The sequence below is a fragment of the Meles meles genome, chromosome 4 (genome assembly GCF_922984935.1).
Source record: "Meles meles chromosome 4, mMelMel3.1 paternal haplotype, whole genome shotgun sequence".
In the NCBI taxonomy this organism is placed as follows: domain Eukaryota; kingdom Metazoa; phylum Chordata; class Mammalia; order Carnivora; family Mustelidae; genus Meles; species Meles meles.
The window spans coordinates 104,213,076-104,240,224 of record NC_060069.1 but is presented as its reverse complement, the minus strand read 5'-3'; the positions used below and the strand labels follow the sequence as shown (position 1 = coordinate 104,240,224).

Genomic DNA, 27,149 nt, shown 5'->3' with positions numbered 1-27,149 from the left:
TGGTGACTGATCTTGTTCCGAATCTGTCTTGCAGGAATATACATTACTAATGAAGAGAGAAAAGACAAAGGTGGATTTTTGGAGCTGAAGTCTGTTTTGACAAGGGTGTATGGTAATAAACCAGCCGAATCAAACAACCTGACCATCTGGTGTATGGCTCTGTCTCCAGTCCCCGGAAATGAAGTGTGGAATATCTCATCTGAAAAGATCACTTTTTCCTTGGGTGAGTTGTCTATTTAATAAGGTCAACCAGGGGTGGTCATGACTGCCATAAACTCAGAACTCTTCTAATTAGGATAAATAGAACGCTCATTATTTCCATGGTAGTTTAATCTTGGAAAACTCTTTATACAACTCAAAATTATTAAATTTCATACTATCAAAACCTTTTCGACAAAACAATGGGACTCTGCTTAAAAGAATTTCTTCAAATAAAAAGTAGCTGATTCCTGTTTCTGAGAATTTCTGGTGAATTTGGCAAATTTTTTTCAACTTTCTTTAATAATAGCTTTTTGCTAACAACGTATAATGAAAATTAACACTAATATACTGATGATCAAGAGAGATTCTTAAAATCCTAAAATCCCTTCTGAGTCACTAAAAACCTTCAATTATATATGTAGAACTTATAATTTTAATACTTAAGTATTAAATTATATATAGAATTTATAATTTTAATACTTAAGCCATGTATGAGATATAAATAGCTTGAGGATAAGGACTCTATCCTAATGATTTTCATGCCCCTAGGTTGAAGCACAGAATCTGACACACTGAAGATTTTTATGACTTGAAAATTGATATGCAGGCTCATTCTACTTATCACAACATTTGCTTAACCAGAATATTTGCTACTCTATTCCTCACCAGATAATGGAGATTTTTCTACCTAAAAGATGTGAACAAATGTCTCAACAAATACAGCAACAACAGATTGCCTATAAAAATAGAAGTTTGTAACGACAACTATCAAACATGCACAGATAACAGTAAAGTAGTACTAAAGCAGATTTGTTAGCCATTATTACAATGCTGCAAGACCATTAACATCTTTTACCACCTTCCTATTTTCAGATACTGTAGTCTGTAACATACTTGTAAAATCCAGGATTACTTATAAGGAAAAGTTTCCCTTTGCTTCAAGGCTACTGCCTGGTCTCGGGCAGCCTTTCACAAATGCAGGCAGTTGGTTCCTGGGAGCCTTGGATGGGAAGGGTACATGGCTCAATGCAAATCCACCATTGAGAAGCAGGTGCCATTCTGAATCTGGGACAGTGGCATCATGCTTATGACGCTGCACACGCGTCTCCCTATGAACTCTGAGTTAATCATTCAGAAGTGGTCATGGGTTTACACTGGAACATCTATACTCAGTTTTGTCTAGTTCCTTCAGAGATAAATGCACATCCTTTCTAGAAGGCGGGACACAGTTAAGGGCTACAGTCTTGGAATAGGGTGAAGGTAACTGGTTCTCATGTAGATTTGCCAGTAACTTTGCCAGACTCTAAGAACATGAGCTAACAACAAAACAACCTTAAATTCCTAAATCCCATCACAGAACCATGTTTAAAATCCCAATCTTTCCTGACATTAAAACTGAGTTTTTCTTGGTTTAAAAAGTTTTATTTTATTTTTTAGAGAAGTTTTAGGTTGACAGCAAAAGAGGAAGGTGCAGAGATTTCCTATATACCCTCCCCCACACATGTACATTCTCCCTCACTATCAGCTTGACTCAGCACAATGGTTCATTTGTTACAACTGATGAACCTACACTGATACATCACAATCACCCAAAGTCCCTAATTTACCTTGGGATTCACACTTGGTGTTGTATATTCTATGGGTTTGGACAAATGTATTATGACATGTACCTGTCGGTGGTTTCAAACAGCCTTCAATTTTCTCTGCCCTAAAAATCCTTTTTGCTCCTCCTATTCATCCTTTACCCCCAACTCCAATCCCTGGAAACCACTGATTTTTTTTTTTTCCTTTTCCTTTTCCAATTTTTCCTTTTCCAAATGTCATATAATTGGAATCATACCGTATGTAGCGTTCTCAGATTGGCTTCTTTCATTTCATAATGTGCATATAGGGTTCTTCAGTGTTATCTTATGGCTTGGCAGCCTATTTTTTTAATAGTACTGAATACTATTCAATTTTATACGTGGAGCAGTTTATAGATCTGTTCACCTACTGAAAAACATTTTGGTTGCTTCCAAGTTTGGGCAATAATGAACAAAGCTGCTGTGAAGATCCATGTGGAGGTTTTTGTGTGGGCACAAGTTTTCAGCTCTTTTGAGTGAATACAAAGGAGTATAATTGCTAGACTGCAGGTAAGAGTATGTTTACGTTTGTAAGAAGACACTTCACTCTCTTCCAAGGTGACCGTACTATCTTGCATTCCTGCCAGCAGCGAATGAGAGTTCCTGTTGCTCCACATCCTCACCAGCATTTCATACTGACAGTCTTATGGATTTGGGCCATTCTAATAGCTGTGCAATGATATCTCACTGTTGTTTGAATTTGCATTTCTCTGATGACATATTATGGGAATCATCTTTTCATATGCTTATTTGCCATCCATTTATCTTCTTTACTGAGGTGTCTATTAAAGCCTTTGGCCCATTTTAAAATCAGGTAGTTGTTATCTTACTGTTGAGTCTTAAGAGTTCTTTGTATTTTTCGAATAATAGTCCTTTACCTTTTGCAAATATTTTCCTCCCAATCTGTGGCTTGTCTTTGCATTTTCTTGAACTACGCTAAGTCCTAAGATCAGAAAATAATAACTAATTTTAGGATAATAAGGAAGGGCTCTGATCCTGATACCCAAAGCATACCACAATTCCAGTTTTACAGGACAGCTCTTGATCTAGTATAATTTTCGGTTCTGAGCAAATGGTTATTTTTAAATTGTCAAACGAATTTTTAGCCCTTATGATCAAATATTAAAGCCAATAAATCTTGAAGAGTTCAGTTTCCCAAAATTATAGCTTACATTCTAGTCACATTCTCGCATGGATCTTTGGGAATGGTTTAGAAGCTGTAGTGGAGACTCTGTAAAGCAGTATCATCACTGGATCACACTCCCCTACTTGTTGTAAGTTCTGAAACACCTACTTCCAAACATACTTTCTGCTCCTGGTAGTACTGCTGGGTGCCTTATGAATGCTGGGAAAACTTCTGATGCCTTGTGCAAGAGTTAGTGCTTTATCAAGCCATTACTGTTGACAGATATTGAGATGAAAATACAGGACAAAAATCTAAAGTGGAGAAATTCTGAGAATATTACAGAGCAAAAAGGAAGAGGAGCTTTCGATGCCCTTTGTTCCCAAAGAAGAGTTGGCAGCCTGCAAGCTAACAGTCCCCTGAGACAGAACCTTCCCCACCTACATCACAGTCTCCCAGGAAGTTCAAATGCTCAGTGATTCTTATTCTAGTAAACTCAGAAAAGGAGAGAGGTCAGGGTCAGGTGATCAGTGGCTCATCAAGCAGCCATGGAGTACCAGGGCCTGCAGATTCCTGTGACTCAACAATAAATACATTTTTTTTTTTAAGATTCTTTCCAAAATATCCTATCCTGCTGTTACCAAACCCCAAGTTTGGCTGCCCCTTGCTCAGTAGGCCAATACTCAAGAGAGGAGTTTGGGGTTGGCTGGGTGGCTCAGACCATTAAGCGGTTGCCTTTGGCTCAAGTCATAATCAATCCCAGGGTACGGGAAGGAGTCCCGCATCAGGCTCCTTGCTCAGCAGGGAGCCTGCTTCTCCCCCTGCCTGTGGGCTCTAACAAATACATTTAAAAAAAAAAAAAAAAAAAGTTTTGACTAGAAAGGAATATGAGCTTTATTCAAGAGACTAGCCACCTGGGGAGAAGGTAGACTCTTGTCCAAGGCTTTCTCCCTGGCCGGGGAGTTTTTAAAGGGGTTCAGAGAAGTTAGTTGGTAAGGGAATGTAGTGCTCTGTAACATTTCTTTATGATATGCAGACTTGGTGGTCCCAGCTAGAGACCTTATCTCGTGCTGGAGGGTTGTGCAAGGGGGTCTGCTTCCTATTTCAGGAGGTGTAGGAGTGCTCTGTTCTTTCTAGGAAAGAATGAATGCAAGATCTATAGCTATTCAAAGGAAAGTTAATCAATCACATGGCCTAAGGGCATTTGCTAAAGTTCAAACACCACTAGGTTAACAGGAGGGGCCAAGGTAGCTTGCTTTACCGCTAGCCTGGCTTATCAGAATGTCTAAAGTTGTAGCACTGTTGGGCCAACTTTTTTGGCATATACAGAGTTGCCTTGTCTGGTTTTGTTTTGTTTTGAGGTGGAGGTGATTTTTTTTTTTTAATTTTAAAACAAAAGTTGAGTGCAAATACCCCCTGGGGTGGGTAATGTCCTTGCTGTCATCAGCTATTATTCATCATTAAATGGCTTTCCATTTAGGATAGAGAGAGATTTAGGGGTTGATGAGTCATGTGTGTTTGAGGGTGCATGTGTATTTTGGAATATGGAGAAAGGATCAGAAAGGGATATCTCAATAGTGGGGCAAGAGAACAACTGAATATTGAGGCAGAATATGCCAAATCCTTCCTATGTCATGATTTTTCTCATACCCTGTCTGATCCTAGGGATCCTAAGGGTATCAGTTAAGGACTTTAATATACACAAAAATCACCCAAGGATCTTGTTAAAAAGCAGATTCTGATTCACTAAGTTGAGCTGGAGGGGGAGGGCCTGAGATTTATGTTTCTAAACACGCTCCTAAGAGAAGCCATGGGCTGCATTTTGACAAGCAAGGATCTAGCAAGATCTGAAGTTTGGTTCATTTCTAGATGGACCAGCTAAGGGCTGATCCAAGCTCTAAGTAAACCCTAGAACTCTAGAACTCTAAACCCTAGAACTAAGTAAACCCTAGAACTGCCCTGTGAGACAGACAGACACCTGGCCACTGCTACCCATGAGTGTGGTCCTAAGCGTCCTGCCAGGCCTGCTGCAGACGGACACACTCAGGAGCCAATGAAGTTGCTTTAGGCCAGCAGCTTAATCCCTTAGAACCGGATGCCAAATGTGATGGTCTGAACACCGACTGACATGTTTCTGCTAAATTCTACTTTTGACTTTTGGGAAATAGTTTTGTTGTTTTTTGTTTTTTGTTTTTTATTTCCTGTTAGGTTTTAGCCACTTCTTTCTACACCCTCTGAGTTTTGTTTTGACCAAGGCAGAGTTTCTACTTTACAGGACAATCTGAAACCAGAAGGACTTTTTTTTTTTTTTTTTTTTTTTTTTTGGCTGCAGGCTTCATGCTGAAAGCCATGCATCGTTTTTGTTACAGGGCTAAGAATTCATCTTTAAATACAAATCTCGCAGTGGCAACTTCCTAATACACTGTAAGGATATGTGTTGGAGAACCCCTCAGATTACAAAGCCATGTGGTGTTAAATATGGCAGAATAATATCTTAAAATAGAAATAGTTAGTAAATGAAAAATAAATGTTTCCCTTTGCAGAAATCTAGGATTAAGCATAACCTATCAACATCTTCTTTTCCAGAAGTCAACAAACATGTTCTGTTTTTATCTGCCTGATGGTAAATATTTTATGCTTTGTGGACCATATGGTCTCTATCGCAGTTACTCAGCTCTGCCATTGTAGTACAAAAACAGCCATAGACATTACATAAACAAATGGACGTGGCTATGTTCCCATGAAACTTTATTTACAAACACAGGCGATGGGTGGAATTTGATTTGTGGGTAGTTTGCCACCCTCTGTTCCAGTCAGTCTACAGAGCAAAACACCCATGCTTCCAGGCCCATATGCTTATTAAGGTTACTGCTTTGGCAGATGATGCTTATTATGCACCAGCCATCAGATAGGCACTTAAAGTTGGTCTTCTCTCTTTCAGTGTTTAGAAGGAATCCATATGCATTCATTCATCCACTTGCATTTGCCGGAAACCAGAAATACCATGAGGAGCAACACAGTCACCTCTCTTGAGGGGTATACTGATGATGTAGAGTACTAAGGCCCCTGCTAAGTTAAACATTAGGACTCTGAGCACATCACAAAGATCCCTGGGATTCTTCAAGTTTCAGATGGTGCATACCAGGCTGTTTGCAATGGGAAAGTATAAGGAAACATCATGCACACAAAGCAAGAATCCATGGAGACCAGGTTGAAATATCACCCCTTGGATTGAGTGGCTGATTTGAGATGTAAAAGATGATAGGCAGCATCGGGAAATGAAGTGGGGAATGGAACGGGGGGAGGAAAATAATGATCAGATTTGAATGTCATGTTGAAGTGTTCAAATATGTTTCAGATGGGATGGGTAGAAGAAGATGGTCATTCCACTAGCCTATTTGTATGCTCTCAGGTAACTTTCTACCCATCCCACACCTACCTCCTCAGAGCTTAATAGCAAGGGATCATTTATATGATAACAAGTCAGAGCCAGCTGTAAGCATCGCCTACAGCCAACAGCAACAACACTACCAACACTGAAAAGAAAACACAGATACATTTCGATTACAAAACACATTTCCCTTCCAATGTGCTATGTGCTATCAGGTGACAGAACTTATAGAATATATTCTTTTCTCTTAAAATAAATTATAGAACAAAACCAATAGTATAATTTATAATTAAATGTCCAAGTAATTGACACAGCTCATCAGATGTGTGACGCTCTACCCAATATCATAGAAAGTTGCAAAATTCCCTCGCCTCAAAATCATTTAACCATCTTCCACCCAGACCTTCCTAAAGTCAATAGATCCTTCTGGCATTTGTAGATTGTTTTATACTGCTTGTAGGACTATTTTACAGTTGAATAGTGGGAGCTTTAAGGAAATGATATAAATGTATTATATGATAAAACAATATATTCTAGCCTCTCTTTCATCCCTATCTGCCCCCACACATGCAGAGAGAAAAGTTATAACCAGATAAAAAATTTCTGACAAAAACGGGCATTTTGGAAATGGCAATAATAATACCATTAATCTTAGGCTCATTGATGTTACTTCCAGTTGGATAGTTACATCATTGTTTCTACTCTTGCCAATAAAATTTTACAGGCTTGCAGATTTGTAGATTGTATGATTATTTTGCAAATACTTTGAAATATTAGCTGCTATAGTTGTTTTACCAGTGCTTGGTTAAATGTTATTTTCTCCAGGAAGCTTCTCCTTACTTCCCAGTCTCAGCTGGTGCCCTTTCTTTGCAATCCCGTGGTGCCCTACACTCAACACAATTCCTGGCTCCCTGCCTATTACCTAGGGTCTGGTCCTTAAAGACAGCCTGATGTCCTCCACCACCATGTCCCACTAATGTAACAGACCTTCAATCACGATTTCTGAGATAAATGGATAAAGTTGTGGGGGAAATTAGGTCAACACATCATCTTTCTATTACAATATTTTGTTCCTCATCATTATCCATTTCATCCTTTCAGGCTCAGTGAACCCTTCCGTAGGTCCTCTGCTTGATGCTGTCACATCAGCCGTTGGCACCCAACCGTCTCCAGTCAACAGCATGTCTCCTACAAGTAAGAATGTTTTCAGTCTTACTTTCTTTTTTTTTTTTTTTTTGAGTGTAGTTGACACACAATGTCATATTAGTTTCGGGTGTACAACATAGTGATTCAACTCCTGTTACGATGTGCTCAGCACAATGGTAGCCACTTGTCTGTCACCATACAACACTGTTAAAATACAACACTGACTATATTCCCTATGCTGTGCCTTTCATCCCATGACCTACTTTTTCTATAACTAGAACCCTGTATCTCCTACTCGCCTTCACCAGTTCTGCCCATTCCCGCCCCCTTCCCCTTTGGCAACCGTAAGTTTGTTCTCTGTATTTATAGGTCTGATTTGTCCTGGTTGTTTATTTATTTGTGTTTATTTTTAGAGTCCACATATAAGTGAAATCATATGGTATTTATCTTCCCCTGTCTGACTCTTCATGTAGCGTAATAACCGCAAGCTCTACCCATGTTGTCGCAAATAGCACAAACTCGTCCTTTTTTAAGGAGGCATAATAATCCATCTTCCTTATGCACTCCTCTGTTGAGTAGACCCTTGGGTGGCTTCCATATCTTGGCTATTGTAAATAATGCTGTAATAAACATAGGGGTGCCTATCGTATATCTTTTCAAATTTGTGTTTTCATTTTCTTTGGGTAAATACCCAGTGGTGAAGTTATTGGATTATATGTACTTCACTTTTTATTTTTTTCTTCATACTATTTTTCCATAGTAGCTGTATTCTCACAAAGGTTCTTTTTTCTCCATATCTTCTCTGGCATTTGTTATTTCTTGTCTTTTTGATTTTGCCATTCTGACAGGGATAAGGTGATATCTCAGTGTGGTTTTGATTTGCATTTTCCTGTATGTCTTCTGTAGAAAAAAATGTGAAATTTTCATATTTGCAGGTTCTCTGCCCATTTTTTTAAATTGGATTGTTTGGGTTTTTTTTATTTTGAATTGTGTAAGTTCTTTATTTTATTTTTTATGTTTTATTTTAGTTCCAGTTAGTTAACATATAGTGTCATATTAATTTTAGGTGTACAATATTTATTCAACAATTCCATACATAATCTGGTGCTCATCATCTCATCATGACAAGTGTACTCCTTAATTCTCATCATCTATTTCACCCATACCCCCACCCCTGCCCCTCTGATAACATCAGTTTTACTCTATAACTAAGAGTCTGTTTCTTAATTTCTCTCTCTCTCTTTCTTTTTCTCTCTGCTCATTTGTTTTGTCTCTTAAATTCCACATGAGTGAGATCATATAGTATTTGTCTTTCTCTGACTTATTTTGCTCAGCATTGTACTCTTTAGCTGCGTCCATTGCTGTTGCAAATGGCAAGATTTCATTCTTTGTTATGACTGAATAATATTCCATTGTATAGATATAAATATAGATATAGATATAGTAATAGATATCACATCTTCTTTATCCATTCATCTGGATAAATGGAAATTTGGCTGCTTCCATAGTTTGACTATTATAAATAACACTGCCAACATGTATCCCTTTTAATTAGTGCTTTTTGTGGGGTTTTTATGGTAAATACCCCGTAGCACAATTATTGGATCATAGGGTGGTTCTCTTTTTAAATTTTTGAGGAACCTCCATACTGTTTTCCAGGGCGGCTGCACCAGTTGCGTTCCCACCAACAGTACACGAGGGTTCCTTTTTCTCCACATCCTTGCCAACATTTACTGCTTCTTGTATTTTTGATTTTAGCCATTCTGTTAAGTGTCAGGTGTTGAGCATCTTTCCATGCATCTCTTAGCCACCTGGATGCCTTCTTTGGAGAAATGTCTGTTCATGTCTTCTGCTGATATTTTTATTGGATTTTTATTTTGGGGGTGTTGAGTTTTATATGTTCTTTAAATATTTTGGCTATTAACCTCTTATTGGATATATCATTTGCATATATATCTTCTGCAGATATCTTCTCCCACTTGGTAGGTTGACTTTTTGTTTTATTGATAGTTTCCTTTGTTGTGCAAAAGCTTTTTATTTTCATGTAATCTTCTAAGATTTGTATGGTTTTAGGTCTCACATTAAGTCTTCAATTCATTTTGAGTTTATTTTTGTGTATGGTGTTTGAAAATAGTTCAGTTTTACTCTTTCACATGCAGCTCTCCAGTTTTCCCAGCACTATTTGTTGAAGAGATTTATTTCCCATTGTATATTCTTGCCTTCTTTGTCATAGATTAATTGACCATATAAGCATGGATTTATTTCTGAGCTTTCTATTTTGTTCCATAATCTGTGTATCTGGTTTTTTTTTTTAAGATTTTATTTATTTGTTTGACAGAAAGAGATCACAAGTAGGCAGAGAGTCAGGCAGAGAAAGAAGGGGAAGCAGGCTCCCTGCTGAGCAGAAAACCTAATGTGGGGCTGGATCCCAGGATGCTGGGATCACGACCTGACCTGAAGGCAGAGGCTTAACAATTAAGCTGAGCCACCTAGGCACCCCTGTGTGTCTATTTTTGTGTCCGTATCATACTGTTTTGATTACTATAGCTTTCTAGTGTATCTTAAAATCTGGAATTTGAAAGAACTTCCAGCTTTGTTCTTAAGATCGTTTTGGCTATTTTGGGGTCTTTTGTGGTTGCATGCAAATTTTAGCATTATTTCTTTTAGTTCTGTGGAAAATGATGTTGGTATTTTGATAGGGATTGTACTGAATCTGTAAACTGCATTGAGTAGTATGGATATTTTAATGATATTAATTCTTCTGATCAATGAGCATGGGATGCTTTTCATTTATTTGTGTCATCTTCAGTTTGTTTCATCAGTATTTTATTGTTTTCAGAATACAGGTATTTCACCTCTTAGGTTAATTTTATTCTTAAGTTTATTCTTAAGGTTTTTCTGTTTTTGTTTTTTATTTCTGGTGCAATTATAAACAGAATTATTTCTTAATTCCTCTTTCTGAGACTTTCTTATTAGTATATAGAAAAGCTACTGATTTCTGGGTATTAATTCAGCATCCTGCAACTTTATTGAATTCATTTATTACATCTAGTGGTTTTTTGGCGGTGTCTTTAGGGTTTTTTATATATAGTAGCATGTCATCTTCAACTAGTGACTACACTGTTTTATTTTCCATGAGCTATCAATCTTTTAACCAAGCAGATTGATAAAGAAAACATTTTTAGAAAATTTGTATGGTTCACATTCTTTTATTACCTATAACATTTTAGGCAAATATATTAAGTACTATTCTTACAGCTTTAAATAGTTAACATAGCTTCCAAAGCCCTTCACTTGAAACCCTGGCAAAATTAGGGTCAATAAATATGCAATGCGAAATTTAAATTCTGTATTTATTATTAAATAGGTTAATAAATTGATAGTCTTCTCCACAACTGTGTTCTCAGTGGGGTATTTAAGAAATTGGTTATAAATGGGCATCCTGTGGACCAGATGTAGTTAGATAGTTTTAAATTTAAATTTGTTCTAGTTCATATTAATTTTGACAAAGTTGACTGGTGAGGACTGTGAATTCAGACTCCCAGTGGCATTAATAATGGAGGCCAGGCTGGGTCAGTGTTACTCTGGCAAAGGGAGAGCAGTGACTTTCAGAAGGTTGCAGTTATGCAAACAAATCATAAATTCCCATACCTATAGCCTTTGTGTTTAACAAAGAACCATGGTTACTTTCTTTAGGATATATATATATATACACACACACACTTCTCCTTTGTACAGGAGATATATCTCCTGTACAAAGGAGTAGTACAGTTCTCATTTCTTATTTAATTAAAACTATCAATTTTAGCTCAAAATGAGAATGGAAAATGAAATAAAACAAAAGCATTCAGGAGAAATTAACAATTCTTTCAGCCTGTACCCTGTGGCACATGGCCTGCAGTCACTGTCACAGGTTGATACCTCTCAGAAAATGAAGTATGTGGCAGGGTGGGAAATGTCTGCAGATCACCCAGCAGAAATTTTACATTCATCTTATTTCTCCTAGTTCTTAATGTTTTGCAGTTTTTATTGGAAGCTGCTTTTTCTTCTACGCCTAACTCATCATTCAGCAATAAACCTCAGTAGATTATGTTAGCCTTCATTCAACAAATATTTGCATACTCAAAAACAATACCTTAAATTTCTTTAGTACTCTACATATTATCCAGTTACCCAGCTCTCCCTAATCAATTATCCCCGACATTAGCAACTTTTATTTTTTTTTTATTTTTTTAAAGATTTTTATTTATTTATTTGACAGAGAGAGATCACAAGTAGGCAGAGAGGCAGGCAGAGAGAGTGAGAGGGAAGCAGGCTCCCTGCCAAGCAGAGAGCCCGATGCAGGACTCGATCCCAGGACGCTGAGATCATGACCTGAGCCGAAGGCAGCAGCTTAAACTAACACTGAGCCACCCAGGCACCCCCATTAGCAACTTTTAAAACGTATATTGTCTTACATGATTTTGGGGTCAGAAAGCCAGGAACAGCTGAGCTGGGTGGTATGTTTCAGGTCTTTTCATGAGGTTAGAGTCAAATGGGGTTGGTTGTGGCTTCAGTTATCTAAAGGCTTGACTGGGGCTGAGGGTTCTGCTTCCAAGTTTGAGCATGTTGTCAGGAGGCCCTTGTTCCTCACCATATGGGCCTCTCCAGAAAGCTTCTCACATTGGAACAGCTGCCCTTGCTCAGACCAAGGAATTCAAGAAACAGAGTAACCAAGACAGAAATTGCACTGCCGTTTTATTGCACGCATCATTTCGCTTTATTAGAAGAGAGTCACTAAGTCCAGCTCAGATTCAAGAGGAGAATTAGGCTCTACTTCTTGAAGGGAAGAGTACTAAAGAAACTGTGGATGAGTTAAAACCACCATATCCTGTCATTTAGAAAATATTTGCACATAAAATGCAGTACAGCTTGATCTTTATTATGGGAGGTAGACAGAGCAAGCATTATCATCCCCATTTCCCAGATGAAGTCATTGAGATGAAGTCACTGAGACAACCACACAACTAGTAAGTGGCAGAGTTAGCATTCACACCAAAGTCTTTGGACTCAAATCTAGTTCTTGCCACATCCCATACCAGGGTTTCTCCAATTGGCCTGAACACTTTGTGAGGACAGGGGACATATACCCAGCATGGAGTAGATGCACAAAAGTACTAATTGAATGGAGCACTGGGTGTAGTGCATAAACAATGAATTCTGTTACACGGACAAGAAATTAAATTTTTAAAATGAGGGGGAAAAAAGTACTAGTTGAATAAAAGAATTAAGGAGAATATTGCTCCTTCACTATATAAGTGCCATTTAATATACTCCATGATGTCTTTAACAAGAGATGATCATTTATTTCTGCCTTCAAAATGGTTGCAGTGTACTTGGAAAGAGATTATATTTGCCCACAAAAATGATAATTGAAAAATAGTATGGTGAAAGGTGCTGCATCTTACAGAATTAAAATACTCACGGAGAGGTACAGACCAGCAAATTTTCGACTTTGAGTAAGAAGATGTCCCTATGGGTTCTTGGAGTCAGGAAATGTTACCAAAGAGAGGAAATAAGATGACTGACCTTTTAAGTATGTGTTGCATTTATTTGACTCAGTTGAGAGCTTGAAAAAAATTCTAAGCAAAGAGAACAAAGTGAGTAATTTGTGCGTTGGCAAGAATGTTTGTGGGAATTCGAGAAAATATTAGGAGATAAGTTTGGGTCAGAGGATGGGATTATGTAGCAGAGAAGCAGGGAAGATTAGAAAATGCAGAATAAAGAAAGTGTTAAGCCCCAGCCTAAGAATTCTCAGTGTTATCCCTTAGGAAATGGGATTGGGAGCCCAGTAAATATTTTTTAGAAAAGAAGTGACATAATTAACTTACCAAATATTTATTAAGCTGTGACTACATACCAGGTATCCTTCCAGGTACTGAGAATCTGACAGTGACCAGAAGACAAAACAATTATGCCCTTATGATATTAACCTCCCACCAGCTGAAAGCAGAAATGAGTTTCTCATACTGAGTTTTCCACAGGGTTAGTTGATATACATTAAATGCGTCCATCAGACCAAATACCATTCTTATTTCTGTGAAGAAATTCAAGGAAAGGAAAAGAACATTTGTTACCTCAAGGAGGCTGCAATATAAAATAGCTCTAGTATTAGACAGGGAAAGAGAATACAGTCAAATGAACATATTTGTTAAAAAGCAGGAAAAAAATCTGATCTACTCTCATGCTAAAGTGATATGGTTGGGAAATTTCTGGAGAGTCACAAGAGCTCCTTAAAATAAGATCCTACCACACTGAACCACAGGAGTGTTGTATATATCAGCGGTTCTCAGCAGGGAAAGTTGACCATCCCCCTTCCAAGGACATTTGGCAGTGTCTGGGGACATTTTTGTTTGCCACAATTGGCAGGGAGGGTGCCACCTGCCAAAGCCAAGGATGCCACACGTTATATAGCACAGGACAGGACGGCCTCCACAACAAAGAATTATCTGGTCCAAAATGTCAGTGGTGCTGAGATTGAGAAACCATTTTAGATCAAGGCTCAGGTATGAGAATAGCTGTTTCTCACTTTACAAAATCTGGACCTCTGTCAAAAGAGTAACAAATTATGTTTGGAACGATTTTCAGTCTAAAATGTCAAAAAATGTTAAATCAGTCGCTCTTTAAGGCTAAACAAAACTTATTTTCTTAGAAGAAACACTGAATTACAACTGAAAAATCCAAATTTTGTCTTGGTAATCTGGAGGGTCATTGTGAAATCACATGATGACTGGCTGCCTCATGTCTCAGAAGCTAAAAGGATTTACCCTTTGTGTTCTTTTAAGAAAGGAAACAAGATGGAACATGTCATGGAGACTAGCTTCAAAACGCTGTGGTTTCATTCCAAATTCTACTATGGAATGCACTGTATAATTCAGTCATAATTGTTAAGCTACATGTCTTGCTGCAAACATCCAATTTGTATTTTTTTTCTTCCTCAGCTTAAGGATATTTTTTTTAATGAGTGTAAGATAAAGCAAACAATGTTCTTTGACTAGAGAAGGAGAGCCTCATCACAAACTGCAGGAGTTACCCAGGGAGCCCAGCACAATTCAGCCTGAACTGATGGGTGTTTTCTGAGTCCCAGCTGCATCTGCAGCCCTGTCCTAGGAAAAGACATGAGGTGGACAAGCTAAATGGGGAGACAAGGCAACCTGGTGGGATGGAACAATTAGAGACATCTGACCAGTCTCAGGTGAGGCCCTATGCCTTCGAACTCTGGCTTTGAACTGGCTTCAGGGTGTGTGACTAAAAGAACAGGCCTCAGAAATGCCAGCCCCGATGGTGGCAATCATCCAAGACATTTATTCATTCAACAAGTACACATTGAGTGCCTAAAAGGTGCCAGGAACTTTAGAAGTGCTGGGATACAACAATGAACAAGACAAGCAGGACCCCAGTTACACAGAGCTCGCATTTCTAGCACGACCAACTTGCCTACTTTCCCATTTCACTGTCTACCAGGCCACAGGCCTTCGGGTTCTGCCTCAGATTTTTGTCTGCATATGAACCCTTGGACCAGATGGTGTTGGTTTTGATATTTAGCCTTTTCTGAAGCTTTAGCTAATCTCCACAGTCTAGATCTTTCTACTCCTGAACACTTCCGATAAAATATCAGGTACAGTCTGACCCTAACCATTGGCTAGCTCTACAAGTAAGGACGCTTAATGCTCAGTAGGTGGGGATCAGACACTGAGGGGTACGGACTGAAGGAAGCAGCTGCCTAGGCGAAGCAACAAAACTGATTTATGAGAAAGCATGTCAGAATGGCTGGGGGATTACACTGGAAGATATCCCATCGGGCAAGATTGTCAAATGTAAATCATAGCGGGAGCAGGAGTATCGAGTATTGTTTATCCAGTCCTCCCTCTTCGGAACAAGGTAGCTGTGGGAAAAAAGCTATTGGCTGGCCTATTCTTGCATTCATTTCATAAATTACTGAGTGTCTGTAAACACACCACACAACCTGTAATGAGCTCTGTCCTGCTTACTGTCATTTCCCCTCGGGGGTGTGGGGGTGGTCCTGAAAATCCTTTCCAGACCAGTAATCCGGCAATACACATTGCCTTAGCCATTCAGTGAGCACATGTTCCTCAAATAATCTGCCTCCCCTGGGCAAACAGTCTTGGGCAGAGATGAAGATTTCACACCATATATTTCCTTTATGCTGGTCTAAAGGTCAATATCCCTCTAATCCTGACATCAGGGATTGGTGAACCGGCGCAGATGTGCTTAGATGTAGTTGACGGCCTATATTCTTTTAAGTGCAGTGCTCCAGCTAATGTCATTATGGGCTTAAAGGCTCTTTGACCTGCAGGTAAATTGATGGAGTACAATTTACACATTTGCCAAGGAAGCTGGGTGGCTATGTGGGTGGGCAGTATGTCAATAGGTGGAAGGTCAAGTAAAAATATTACTATTTGAAGAAATAAATTAAATTTCCAGGTTCAGTTCTACGTAGAAATAAGGCAAAGTCTTGAACAATTGAGCTTGACAAACCAGATCACTCTGACAGCAGCAACCTGAACTTACAAATAACTTTTACCTTTATGTTTAGTTGAATAAATGAGCTGAACTGAGTACATTAGCAAAAAAAAAAAAAAAAAAAAAAAAAAATATTTTCCCCATTATTAACTCCAGATGAGCTCTCTTGAATCATTTCTCCTTAGCCTCTATAGGCTTTTTCTGGTGATTTTCATATAATAAATGTTGTCTGGTCCCTTTCAGATTCAAGAATGGACTTGTGTCAATAATTTAAAAGCTTGTCAAATGTAATGTCAAAACTTGCAAAAAATTAATTTGATCCAGAACTTTCCCCCTTCTCCTACCCACCACACATGGGTGTACCCCAGCTGCAGAAGCTGGGGATGGAAGGTTGTGTGCTTCATGTCTGTGGGGATTGGGGTGGAAGAAATTTCTGTGATTTCCTGGCTCAATCCTCTCCTGCACTCCTGCTTATTGGTTTGGACCTCTTTTTTGGGGTCATATCATGTAGAAAGAAAGAGAGAGGTAGGTAAGAAAAGACCTTCCTTATCAGGCTGACAGTAATCTGACCTAAGTGCCCTCTAGATGGGGTGAATAAAAAATGTGCCATGTTGACCTCATGGGGCACTCTGGCAGATTTCTCAGAAGTCTGTGACTGGCCTGTAGCTATTGTCCCCTTGATGCAGGCCATGTCTCTCCTCCAATCTTCTTTTTTTTTAATCCCCCTACAGCTTATAAGTTTCCAGAGTTCTCTCCTCTTAGGAGCTTTTTGTTCCTGTAGATATTCTTCCTGGGTAGATTTCTTTTCATGGCACCCTGTTTTGCATGGGAAACATGCACCTTGGCCTCCTATTTGGGGAAGCGCTTTTCTTCTCCAATATGGCCATTCAACTCTTCTAGTCAAGCATAGGTTCCCAATGTAGCTTAAGTCAGGCACTAGTTCTCTTCATCCCAAATGCCGGGACACATAAGCCAATAACTCTGAGTGGTTCTCTTGAAACCACACTTCACTTGGGTTAAGGCAAGTCCCTCCATGAGAGGGGACCTGACTCAAAGCACCCTGATAACTCTCTTTTAAAAAATCCTCGCTTGGGGTTCTTGCCCCTCACATAGTCTTGAGGTTGAGTGATGATGGGCCAGAGTTAATGGAACCCACTCCACATGCCCTTCATAGGTGGTCTAGAATTCTGCTTTAGAAGTGAGGATGACTTGCCCTATAATATCATTCTTAGCCTTTGGAACCTCATCTAAAATAAAAGTACAAAGAGCTCCATTTAAAAATTCTGTTCTGTGTTATCCATTAAAATTCAGCTTTTAAAAGAAATTCAGTGAGATTAACAATGATCTATCCAAAAAGGAAATCAACAAAACAGTCTCATTTATAATACATCAAAAGGACTAAAATACTTAAGAATAAATTTAAGTGAAGAGGTAAAAGACCCATACACTGAAAACCAAAAACACTGATGAAAGAATTTGAAGGAAACACAAACAAATAGACATCTGATGCTCATGGATTGGAAAAATTAATATTGTTAAAATTTCCATGCTGCTCAAAATGATATACGGGTTTAGTATAGTCCCTATCAAAATTCCAGTGGTGTTTTTCACAAAAATAGAAAAACAATCCGAAAATTTATAGTCACAAAAGATACCATATAGCCAAAGCAATCTTGAGAGAGAACAGAGTTGGAGGCATCACACTTCCTGATTTCACACTATACTGCAAAGCTGTAGTAATCAAAACAGTATGGTACTGGTATACATTCAGACACATAGATCAACAGAGCAGAATAGAGAGCCCAGAAACAAACTCAAGCATACATGGCCAACTAGTTTTTACAAAGGTCCCAAGAATACACATGGAAAAGGATAGACTTTTCAATAAATGGTGTTGGAAAACTAGATATCAATTTGCAGAAGAATGAAATTATCTTACAGCATATACAAAAATCTCCTCAAAATAGGGTAAAAACTTAAACACAAGACCTGAAAGTATAAAACTCATAGGGGAGAAGCTCCTTGACATTGGCCTTTGCACTGAGTTTTTAGATATGACACCAAAGCTTGGACAACAAAAGCAAAAACAAACAAGTGTACTATATCAAACTAAAAAACTTCTGTATAACAAAGGAAAGAAACAACAAAATGTAAAGGCAACATATACATTGGGAGAAAATATTTTTAAGTCATATATCTGATAAGGGGCTAATATCCAAAATATATAAGGTACTCATTCAACTCAATAGCAAAACAAGAAACAACTCATTAAAAATGGGCAAAGGACCCAAACAGACATTTTTCCAAAAGAGACAAAAAAAAAAAAAAAGCCATCAAATACATGAAAAGAACCTCAACAGCACTAATCATTAGGGAAATGCTTATCATAACCACAATGAGATATCACCTCCCACCTTGTAGGATGACTTTTACCAAAAAAATAAAAGATAAAAATTGTTAATGAGGATATGGAGAAAAGAGAACTCTTGTCACTCTTGGTAGGAATATGAATTTGTGCAGCAATTATGGAAAACAATATGAAAACCATTATGCAAAATGGTTTTTGAGGTTCATCAAAAAGGTAAAAAAAGAATACTATATGAACCAATAATCTCTATTCTGGTTATATACACCAAGAAAAATCAGTTACATCTAAGAGGTAGGGAAACAACCTAATCTTCCATTGACAGAAGAATAGGTAAAGAAAGTGTGTGTGTGTGTGTGTGTGTGTGTGTAATTCAGTCTTAAAAAAGAAACAGATTTTGCCGTTTGCAACAACATGGATGAACCTGCACATCATTATACAAAGTAAGTGAAATAAGCCAGACACAGAAAAAGAAACCTGCATCTCATTTATAAGTAGAATTTAAAAGAGTGAAATACATGGAAGCAAAGAGCAGAACACTAGTTACTGGGGTGGAGAAATGGGACATCAGAGAGATATTGTTCAAAGGGTACAAAGTTGGCGTTATGTAAGATTGATAAGTCAAGATCTAATGTACAGCGTAATGACTATAATACTATATTATACTATATTGAATATATATATTATATATATCATAATATATATATATTATATTGAATATTGGATATTTGCTAAGAGTAGATTTTAGGTGCTCTCATTGTACAAAAAAACAATGTTAACTATGTGAGGAGGGATATGTTAATTAGCTGACTGTACTAATAATTTGACTATATATGTTTATATTGAATCATGTTGCACACCTAAAATACACTTTTTATTTAAAAACTAAAATCCTGAGCCAAAGGGACATAAAAACAAAGATAAACTACTAATGCTACATCAAAATAAAAATCTTCTGCACAGCCAAGAAAAGAGTCAACAAAACTAAAAGGCAACCTACTGAATGGGAGAAGAGTTTTGCAAATGATATATCTGATAAAGGGTTAATATCCAAAATCTATAAAGAACTGGTACAACTCAATACCAAAAAAAAAAAAAAACCAACAACAAATAATCCAATTAAAATGGGCAGAAGACATGAACAGATATTTCTCCAAGGAGACATAGATGGCCAACAGACACATAAAAATATGCTCAACATTGCCACTCATCATGAGGGAAATTTAAATCAAAACTACAATGAGATATCACCTCATACCTGTTGGAATAGCTAGAATAAAAACACAAGAAACATTGCTGGTGGGAATGCAAATTATTACAGCCATTGTGGAAAACTCTATGAAAATTCTCCCTAAAATTAAAAAAAAAACTACCCTACAATCCAGAAATGGCACTATGAGGTATTTGCCAAAAAATACAAAAACACTAATGCAGAGAGATACATGCATCCCTATGTTTATTGCAACAATATTTACAATAGCCAAAATGTCCATCAAGAGAGGAATGGATAAAGAAGATGGGATGAATATCTTTCAGCCGTAAGAAAGGATGAAATCTTGCCAGCTGCAACAACATGGATGGAGCTAGAGTGTGTAATGCTGAGTGAAACAAGTCTGTCAGAGAAAGACAAATACCATATGATCTCACTCGTGTGGAATTTAAGAAACAAAACACATAAGCAAAGGAAACAACAGAGAGAGAGAGGCAGACCAAGAAACAGACTCTTAACTATAGAGAACAAACTGATGATTACCAGAGGGGAGGTGAGGAGGTGGGGATGGGTGAAATAGATGAGGGGGTTTATCATTACTTATCACAATGAAAAAAATAAAATGATAAAAAATTAAAATAACTTACTAAATAAAATAATTTTGTGAAAATGAATAGCCATGATGAGGTGATGACTTACCCATTGAGATCATCCACAGAAAGCTGTAGTTCTTGGCAATAGTGAGATGGACTGGCAAATAATTGGCCAGAGATGAGGATGCTTAAAGAAAATGGGGAGAAACAAGAGAAAGAAGAAAAGGGAGGACATTAATATAGGTAGTTCCTTCTTCAATTAATTATTATGAGCAACAGAAGGGGTTAGGCATGGAAAACACCTAAGTGTCAAAATGTTACACTGTACTATTTGTCCCCTTAAATCCCTTTGGAAGATGGTAGGAACCTATGGTAGAAAACAGAGTGGTTGATTAATTAACCAGTCTGTATAAGTTGTGTGTGTGTTTGTGTGTCTATGTGCACACGTGTTTTAATAAAAACAAATAATCTAGCCCTAGAATTATGTGTCTACTTCTACTTTCAATGACTACTGATGTAAATAAAACCCACCAGGTTCATGGTCATGTGAGTGGAGGAAGAACAGAAGTGAGGAAGGGCAAATAGCTACAAAGTTAGCCTGAAAGTTCATGTGTTATACCCAGTTTCTTATATTTCCACTACTCTCTTTTTTCACTCACTCTGCTTTATGCAAATTGGCCTCCTCTCCGTTCCCACAGCATGTCATTGGTGCCTCCAACTCAGGGCCTTTTTCCTTCTTCCCTCTGCCTGGAAAATTCTTTTTTTTTTTTTTTAAAGATTTTATTTATTTATTTGACAGAGAGAGATCACAAGTAGGCAGAGAGGCAGGCGGAGAGAGTGAGAGGGAAGCAGGCTCCCTTCAGAGCAGAGAGCCGGACGTGGGACTCGATCCTAGGACCCTGAGATCATGACCTGAGCCGAAGGCAGCGGCTTAAACCACTGAGCCACCCAGGCGCCCTGCCTGGAAAATTCTTCCCAGCCCAAATCCACATGGTTCACGCTCTCATCTCCGAATCTTTGTTCAGATGTCATCTTCTCTATGGGACTGTTTTATAGCTGTAATGTCCTCTGTTTCACTTCCGATAGGAAGTTTTATTTTTCCTCTTTTTCCTGTTTTAGTTTTCCCCCACAGCACTTGTTAACATCCTGTATAATGCACTAGTTTGTCTTCTTCCCACAAGAAAGGGAATCCCATAAGGACATTTTGTTTTTGTCTGATTTGTCTGTGGATGTATCTCTATCACCTGGAATAGTGATAACACATGGTTGTCCCTAAGATTGATAACTCAATAAATATTCTGGGGATTAAGAATATTTTTCCGTAGGGGTCTCTGGGTGGCTCAGTTGTTAAGTGTCTACCTTCTGCTCAGGTCATGATCCCATGATCCTGGGATCGAGCCCCGCATCAAACTGCCTGCTCAGCGGGAAGCCTGCTTCTCCCTCTCCCACTCCCCCTGCTTGTGTTCCCTCTCTCGCTGTTGTTTTTCTCTGTCAAATAATAAATAAAATCTTTAAAAAAAAAATTTTCCGTAAATATTTTGTCGGTAAGTATTGATAGCTCAGTAAATATTCTGGGGGTTAAGGAGGAATTGATTAACAAAGGAAGTGCTTCAGGGAGAGCAGAGGAAGGCTCGCTGAAGAAACTGGCATTTGGCCAGGTCTTGAAGACTGGGCAGCCTTATGATGGGAGGCTGAGAGCGGCAGAGAGGCAGGGGCAGAGGTCTCCGTGATTCTGGGTGGCTGTGTGCTGGGGACCATGACTGAATTCCAAAGCTACTCTCTGATTCTGTAGCAAGGCTAACTATACTTTATAAGGCTACCAGAATGGAATGAATATAGTCTCTGGTGTCACACAGGCTTGAGTTCAATTCCTGTCTCTGCCACCTACTAGCTCGTAACCTGGGCGAGACATTTTGCCTCTCTAATATTGTTTCCTTATCTCGAAAACTAAGACTGGGTATTATCTAGTTCATATGGTTATTATGAGTATCAAATATGAAAATGCATAAAGAACAAGGATAAAGCTTAGACCCATGCAGGACAGTAAGAAAGCATGCCATGATCAAAAGAAGAGTCCAGCAAACAAAACTAATCTCCAAATCAGTCAAGACCTTTATTTGTATTTTTTAATTCCTTAAAGGTGGAACCAATGACCAAATTAATATTTCTTTTTTTTTAAATGACCATTTTCTCCTCTATCTTTTACTTACCTCACCTCCCAACTACTCACCTGTCTCTTTTATTTGGTACAGAGTATGTCCATATGAAATGATCTTTAAAATTTAAGTTGGTTTGAAAACTGTATCAATATTTCTCCCAGATTAACCTTCCCAGCCCCACCATGAGACCTCCAGCATTGCCCTCTGTCTCCCTTCTCTGGCGATGAGAAGGACAGTCCCCAGGAACATGGCAGGAGTCCAGGTGAAGAGATTCCATTCTATTTCATAATGTCATGAGAAGCCAACCAGAATTAGCTCTTAGAGAACATGTTTCTGTGTCTTCCATTTAACTCAGAACTGAACAGCGCTGTCTTCTGACTTAATTGAATTTCTAGTGATAATATAAAGGGATAATTTTTAATTTTAGTGGAAAAAATTTTTTAAGTTGAAATAGAAATGGGCTAGGAACGTTTTGAAACCTCTCATCTAACTTCATGGCAGTTTTCAAATTAATATAAGCAAGACATATTGTACAAGTAGTGTTTTCTTCTAGCCCCCTTCTCTTTCCTAGAAACATGGGTCATTATTATGTATCTCTGGATGCTTGCAAGGTTTAATAACAATAAGCATTCAAACTGAAGAACAAATAAACAACCAGCAGACAAAGCAAGCAATTCTTTGTCACTGGGTTTGGCATATTAGTCGCCTACACAGCATGTCATGATACAGAACTAACTATTGAGTGCTGAGGAGGCTTGGCTGTATTGTAAATGTAAATATAACCTTGAAACAGAAAACACAAAAAACAAGCTGTCTCATTCATATGCTGAAATAGATGATCAGTATGAATCTCAAAGACTTGGCTGAGAGGAGTATAAATGTAATTATTTTAAAATGCTCTATTTGATGTCAAAAGAGAGCCAATTATGTCCTTTTATAGTTACAGATCTCCAGGTCAGGCTCTAGGAAGACACTTTTTTTTAAAATTTTTATTAACATATAGTGTATTATTAGCCCCAGGGGTACAGGTCTGTGAATCGCCAGGTTTACACAATTCACAGCACTCACCATAGCACATACCTTCCCCAATGTCCATAACCCCACCTCCCTCTCCCTACCCCCATACCCCCCCCAGCCCCTGCAACCCTCAGTTTGTGTTGTGAGATTAAGAGTCTCTTATGGTTTGTCTCCCTCCCGATCCCATCTTGTTTCATTTATTCTTTTCCTAGCCTAAACCCCCCACGTTGCCTCTCAACTTCCTCAGATCAGGGAGATTGTATGATAATTGTCTTTCTCTGATTGACTTAATTCGCTAAGCATAATACCCTCTAGTTCCATCCATGTCATCACAAATGGCAAGAATTCATTTCTTTTGATGGCTGCATAGTATTCCATTGTAGATACATACACCACATCTTCTTTATCCATTCATCTGTTGATGGACATCTAGGTTCTTCCCATAGTTTGGCTATTGTGGACATTGCTGCTATAAACATTTGGGTGCACATGTTCCTTCAGGTCATGACATTTGTGATACGCAGTAGTGCAGTTGCTGGATTGTAAGGTAGCTTTATTTTCAACTTTTTGAGGAACCTCCATACTGTTTTCCAGAGTGGTTGCACCAGCTTGCATTAGGAAGACACTTTTAAAAACAAAACAACAGGGACACTTGGGTGGCTCAGTCTGTTGAGCATCTGCCTTTGGCTCAGGTCATGATCCCAGGGTCCTGGAATCGAGTTCTGCATCAGGCTTCTTGCTTAGCAGGGAGCCTTCATCTCCCTCTCTGTCTCTCTGACAAATAAATAAAATCTTTAAAAACACACACATGCACACAAAACACCCCTGAGAAAGAAGCAGTGTTCCTGCTACTGGTATGTCACAGTTTGATCACTGTCTACTGCTGGGGCAACATGTGTGCACTGTGACAGGTAATGCCTTGCAGTCTCATACTCAGTTCAACACACAGAACAAACCCTTGTCGGGGGCTTACAAAGGCCCAATCCTAAATAGACACATACATACCACACATTGCTGTTACTAACAGTGTATGAGACCACCCAGTGGGCCTTTGCCTTGTGTCCTCTGCCCGGAGGCTCCCACCTCCCCTCTCCTGCCCCCACTCCCCATCCCATTCCGCAGGGGAGCCTTCCTGGAACTCTGAATAAGGCATTCCTTCTTTCACGTAGTCTCGTACATGGATTGCTTTCTGTAATTCTCTGGTTGATGTCCATCTCCTCTATAAATTCCAATTCCAAGGGAGTTGATCATTGTGCCCCCAGTGCCAAACGCAATGCCTGGAAGATAGAGGCTCCCAAATGCTGGGTCAATAAATGAAAGAACATAGGAAGGTAGAAGCAAGAGATAGCAATGTGGAGATTGTTAGAGGTCAGGTCATATAATGCCAAGGAACTTTAACCTTGAAGCGTAGTGTAGAGCCAAGAGGAGTGGGTGGGATTTAATTCACCTGAAGAAGTAGATAGTTTTCTAAATGACTTTAGTGCTACTTGCATGTAAGGAACAAGGTTTCATAGTAAAGGGGTTATTTTTTTCAATAACCTGTGTAACATGGTACAGACCCTCGGGCCAAGACCCAAACAAAATTCAGCAGGAGATCGAGAAGACTGAAATGAGCTTAGGTTCCCTGGGGATATTGATGGGGTGTCATTGATCCTTTTGTTTCCAGAAACTTATCGGCACACAGTCAGCCCTCAATATACTCAACAGGCCTGTGAGAGAAAGCATAGAGCAGCACTGATACTTAGGACAAGCAAGAGGCACAGTAACACAAAGATCAAGGCAACGTGTGAGGCTGGGGCAATCACTGTTCCTCCTCCCAGGTGGTCCAAGAACAGCATGTTCATGAATGAATGAATTTTCCTTTCCCTGCAGTAAAATTTCAGTAAGCAAGGATTTATGTCACCTTAGTTTCTGATTCTCCAGAAAAGAAATTTAATCAGTCTTATTAATACAAATGAAATTCTCTGTCAAGTTATACTTCAGGGGCGCCTGGGTGGTTCAGTGGGTTAAGCCTCTACCTTCAGCTCAGGTAATAATCTCAGGGTCCTGGGATCAAGCCCCACATAGAGCTCTCTGCTCAGCAGGGAGCCTGCTTCCTCCTCTCTCTCTCTGCCTGCCTCTCTGCCTACTTGTGCTCTCTGTCAAATAAATAAAATCTTAAAAAAAAAAAAGTTATCATACTTCATCAGGATTCCACTGATTCCTGACAGAATTAAATCACATGGAGCTATTGGTCAGTATGGGTCATTGGATTGGCTGGGGATTATGTCCATTGCTTGTCAAGTAAGAGGTATTTTTAATAGGTGACTGGCAGTTGCTGATTAGACTGAGATTTCTAGGTAACAGTAACATTGCCTACAAATAGATACAAAGTTCTCTTGATAATTAACTCTTAGTTCTTTATCGTTATTCTCACCATTGTTATCACATCACTACTTTAAAACCATTCCTTTCTGCTTTCACTTACTAAATCACTCAGTGGATTCTATGGAGGTCAGTTCTCAGGGTGAGAGGGAGGGAGGGAGGGAGTAAGGAAGGAAAGAAGCTCCTTCATGGGAGTTAAGCGAAGAGACTGTTGACCAACAGTGAAACCTACACTCCCTCCTACATGAGGAATTGAGTCCCAGGGTAAAGAGATCATTCTTTTCATCCTTCTGAGAATCTCTTAAAACCTGGACAGAGTCTTTCTTCTCTTTCCTCTCTCTTCTCCCTAGCTCTCTCACCTCTTCTTACTGTATTAACTAGGAGAAACACATATCTCTCGGTATCTCTTAATATCCAAAGATTACTTATGACTAGTCATTCTATCCTTCTGTACATTTTTTGTCTTGCCTTATTTTTAAAAGGATATGAAGTTTGTCTCCCCCTCCGATTTCTCCCACCTCACTTCTCCTCTCCTTCTCCCAATGTCCTCCGTGTTATTCCTTATGGTCCACAAGTAAGTGAAGCCATATGATAGTTGACTCTCTCTGCGTGACTTATTTCACTCAGCATAATTTCCTCCAGTCCCATCCATGTTGATACAAAAGTTGGGTATTCATCCTTTCTGATGGAGGCATAATACTCCATTGTATATATGGACCGTATCTTCTTTACCCATTTGTCTGTGCATAAACAATGAATCTTGGAACCCTGAAAAAATAAAATGAAATTTAAAAAATAAAAATAAAACAATGACAACAAAAAATAAACTAAAATAAAAGGATACGAGGTAACTTTAAAAAACATAACAATACAAAAATTTTAAAATAGGTTACTGCTTCTTTGTTACTGGCATAGAGAAATGTAACATATTTCTGTATGGTTGATTTTATATCCTGCAGCATTTCCAAATTCGTGTATTAGTTCTAGCAATTTTTTTGGTGGAGTCTTCTGGGTTTTTTACATAGAGTATCATTTCTGCATTTCAGTGAAAGTTTGACTTCTTTCTTGCCAATTTGGATGCCTTTTATTTCTTTTTGTTGTCTGAATGCTGAGGGTAAGTCTTCCAATACTATGTTAAATAGCAATGGTTAGAGTGGATTTTGCAATGATGTGGATGGAACTAGAGTGTATTATGCTAATCAAAGTAAGTCAGTCAGAGAAAGACAAAGACCATACGCTTGCACTCATATGTGGAATTTAAGAAACAAAACAGACGAACATATGGAAAGGGGAAAAAAGAGAGAGAGGGAAAATAAACCGTAAGAGGCTCTTAACTATAGAGAACAAACTGAGGGTTGCTGGAGGGATGTGGATGGAGGGATGGGCCAAATGGGTGATGGGCATTAAGGAGGGCACTGGTGTTGAGCACTGGGTG

The 27,149-nt window shown here is 38.6% G+C and overlaps 1 protein-coding gene across 3 annotated transcripts in view; it reads left to right on the top strand.

Moving 5' to 3' along the window:
- The window catches only part of CD96 (CD96 molecule), a 92,525-nt gene that overhangs the window by 43,635 nt on the left and 21,741 nt on the right, over positions 1-27,149 (top strand). For all 3 annotated transcript variants that reach the window (XM_046003896.1, XM_046003897.1, XM_046003895.1), the window contains 2 exons: positions 35-223; positions 7,439-7,531. In XM_046003896.1, coding sequence (XP_045859852.1) covers positions 35-223; positions 7,439-7,531 — 282 coding nt within the window. The remainder of the gene's footprint in view (positions 1-34; positions 224-7,438; positions 7,532-27,149) is intronic.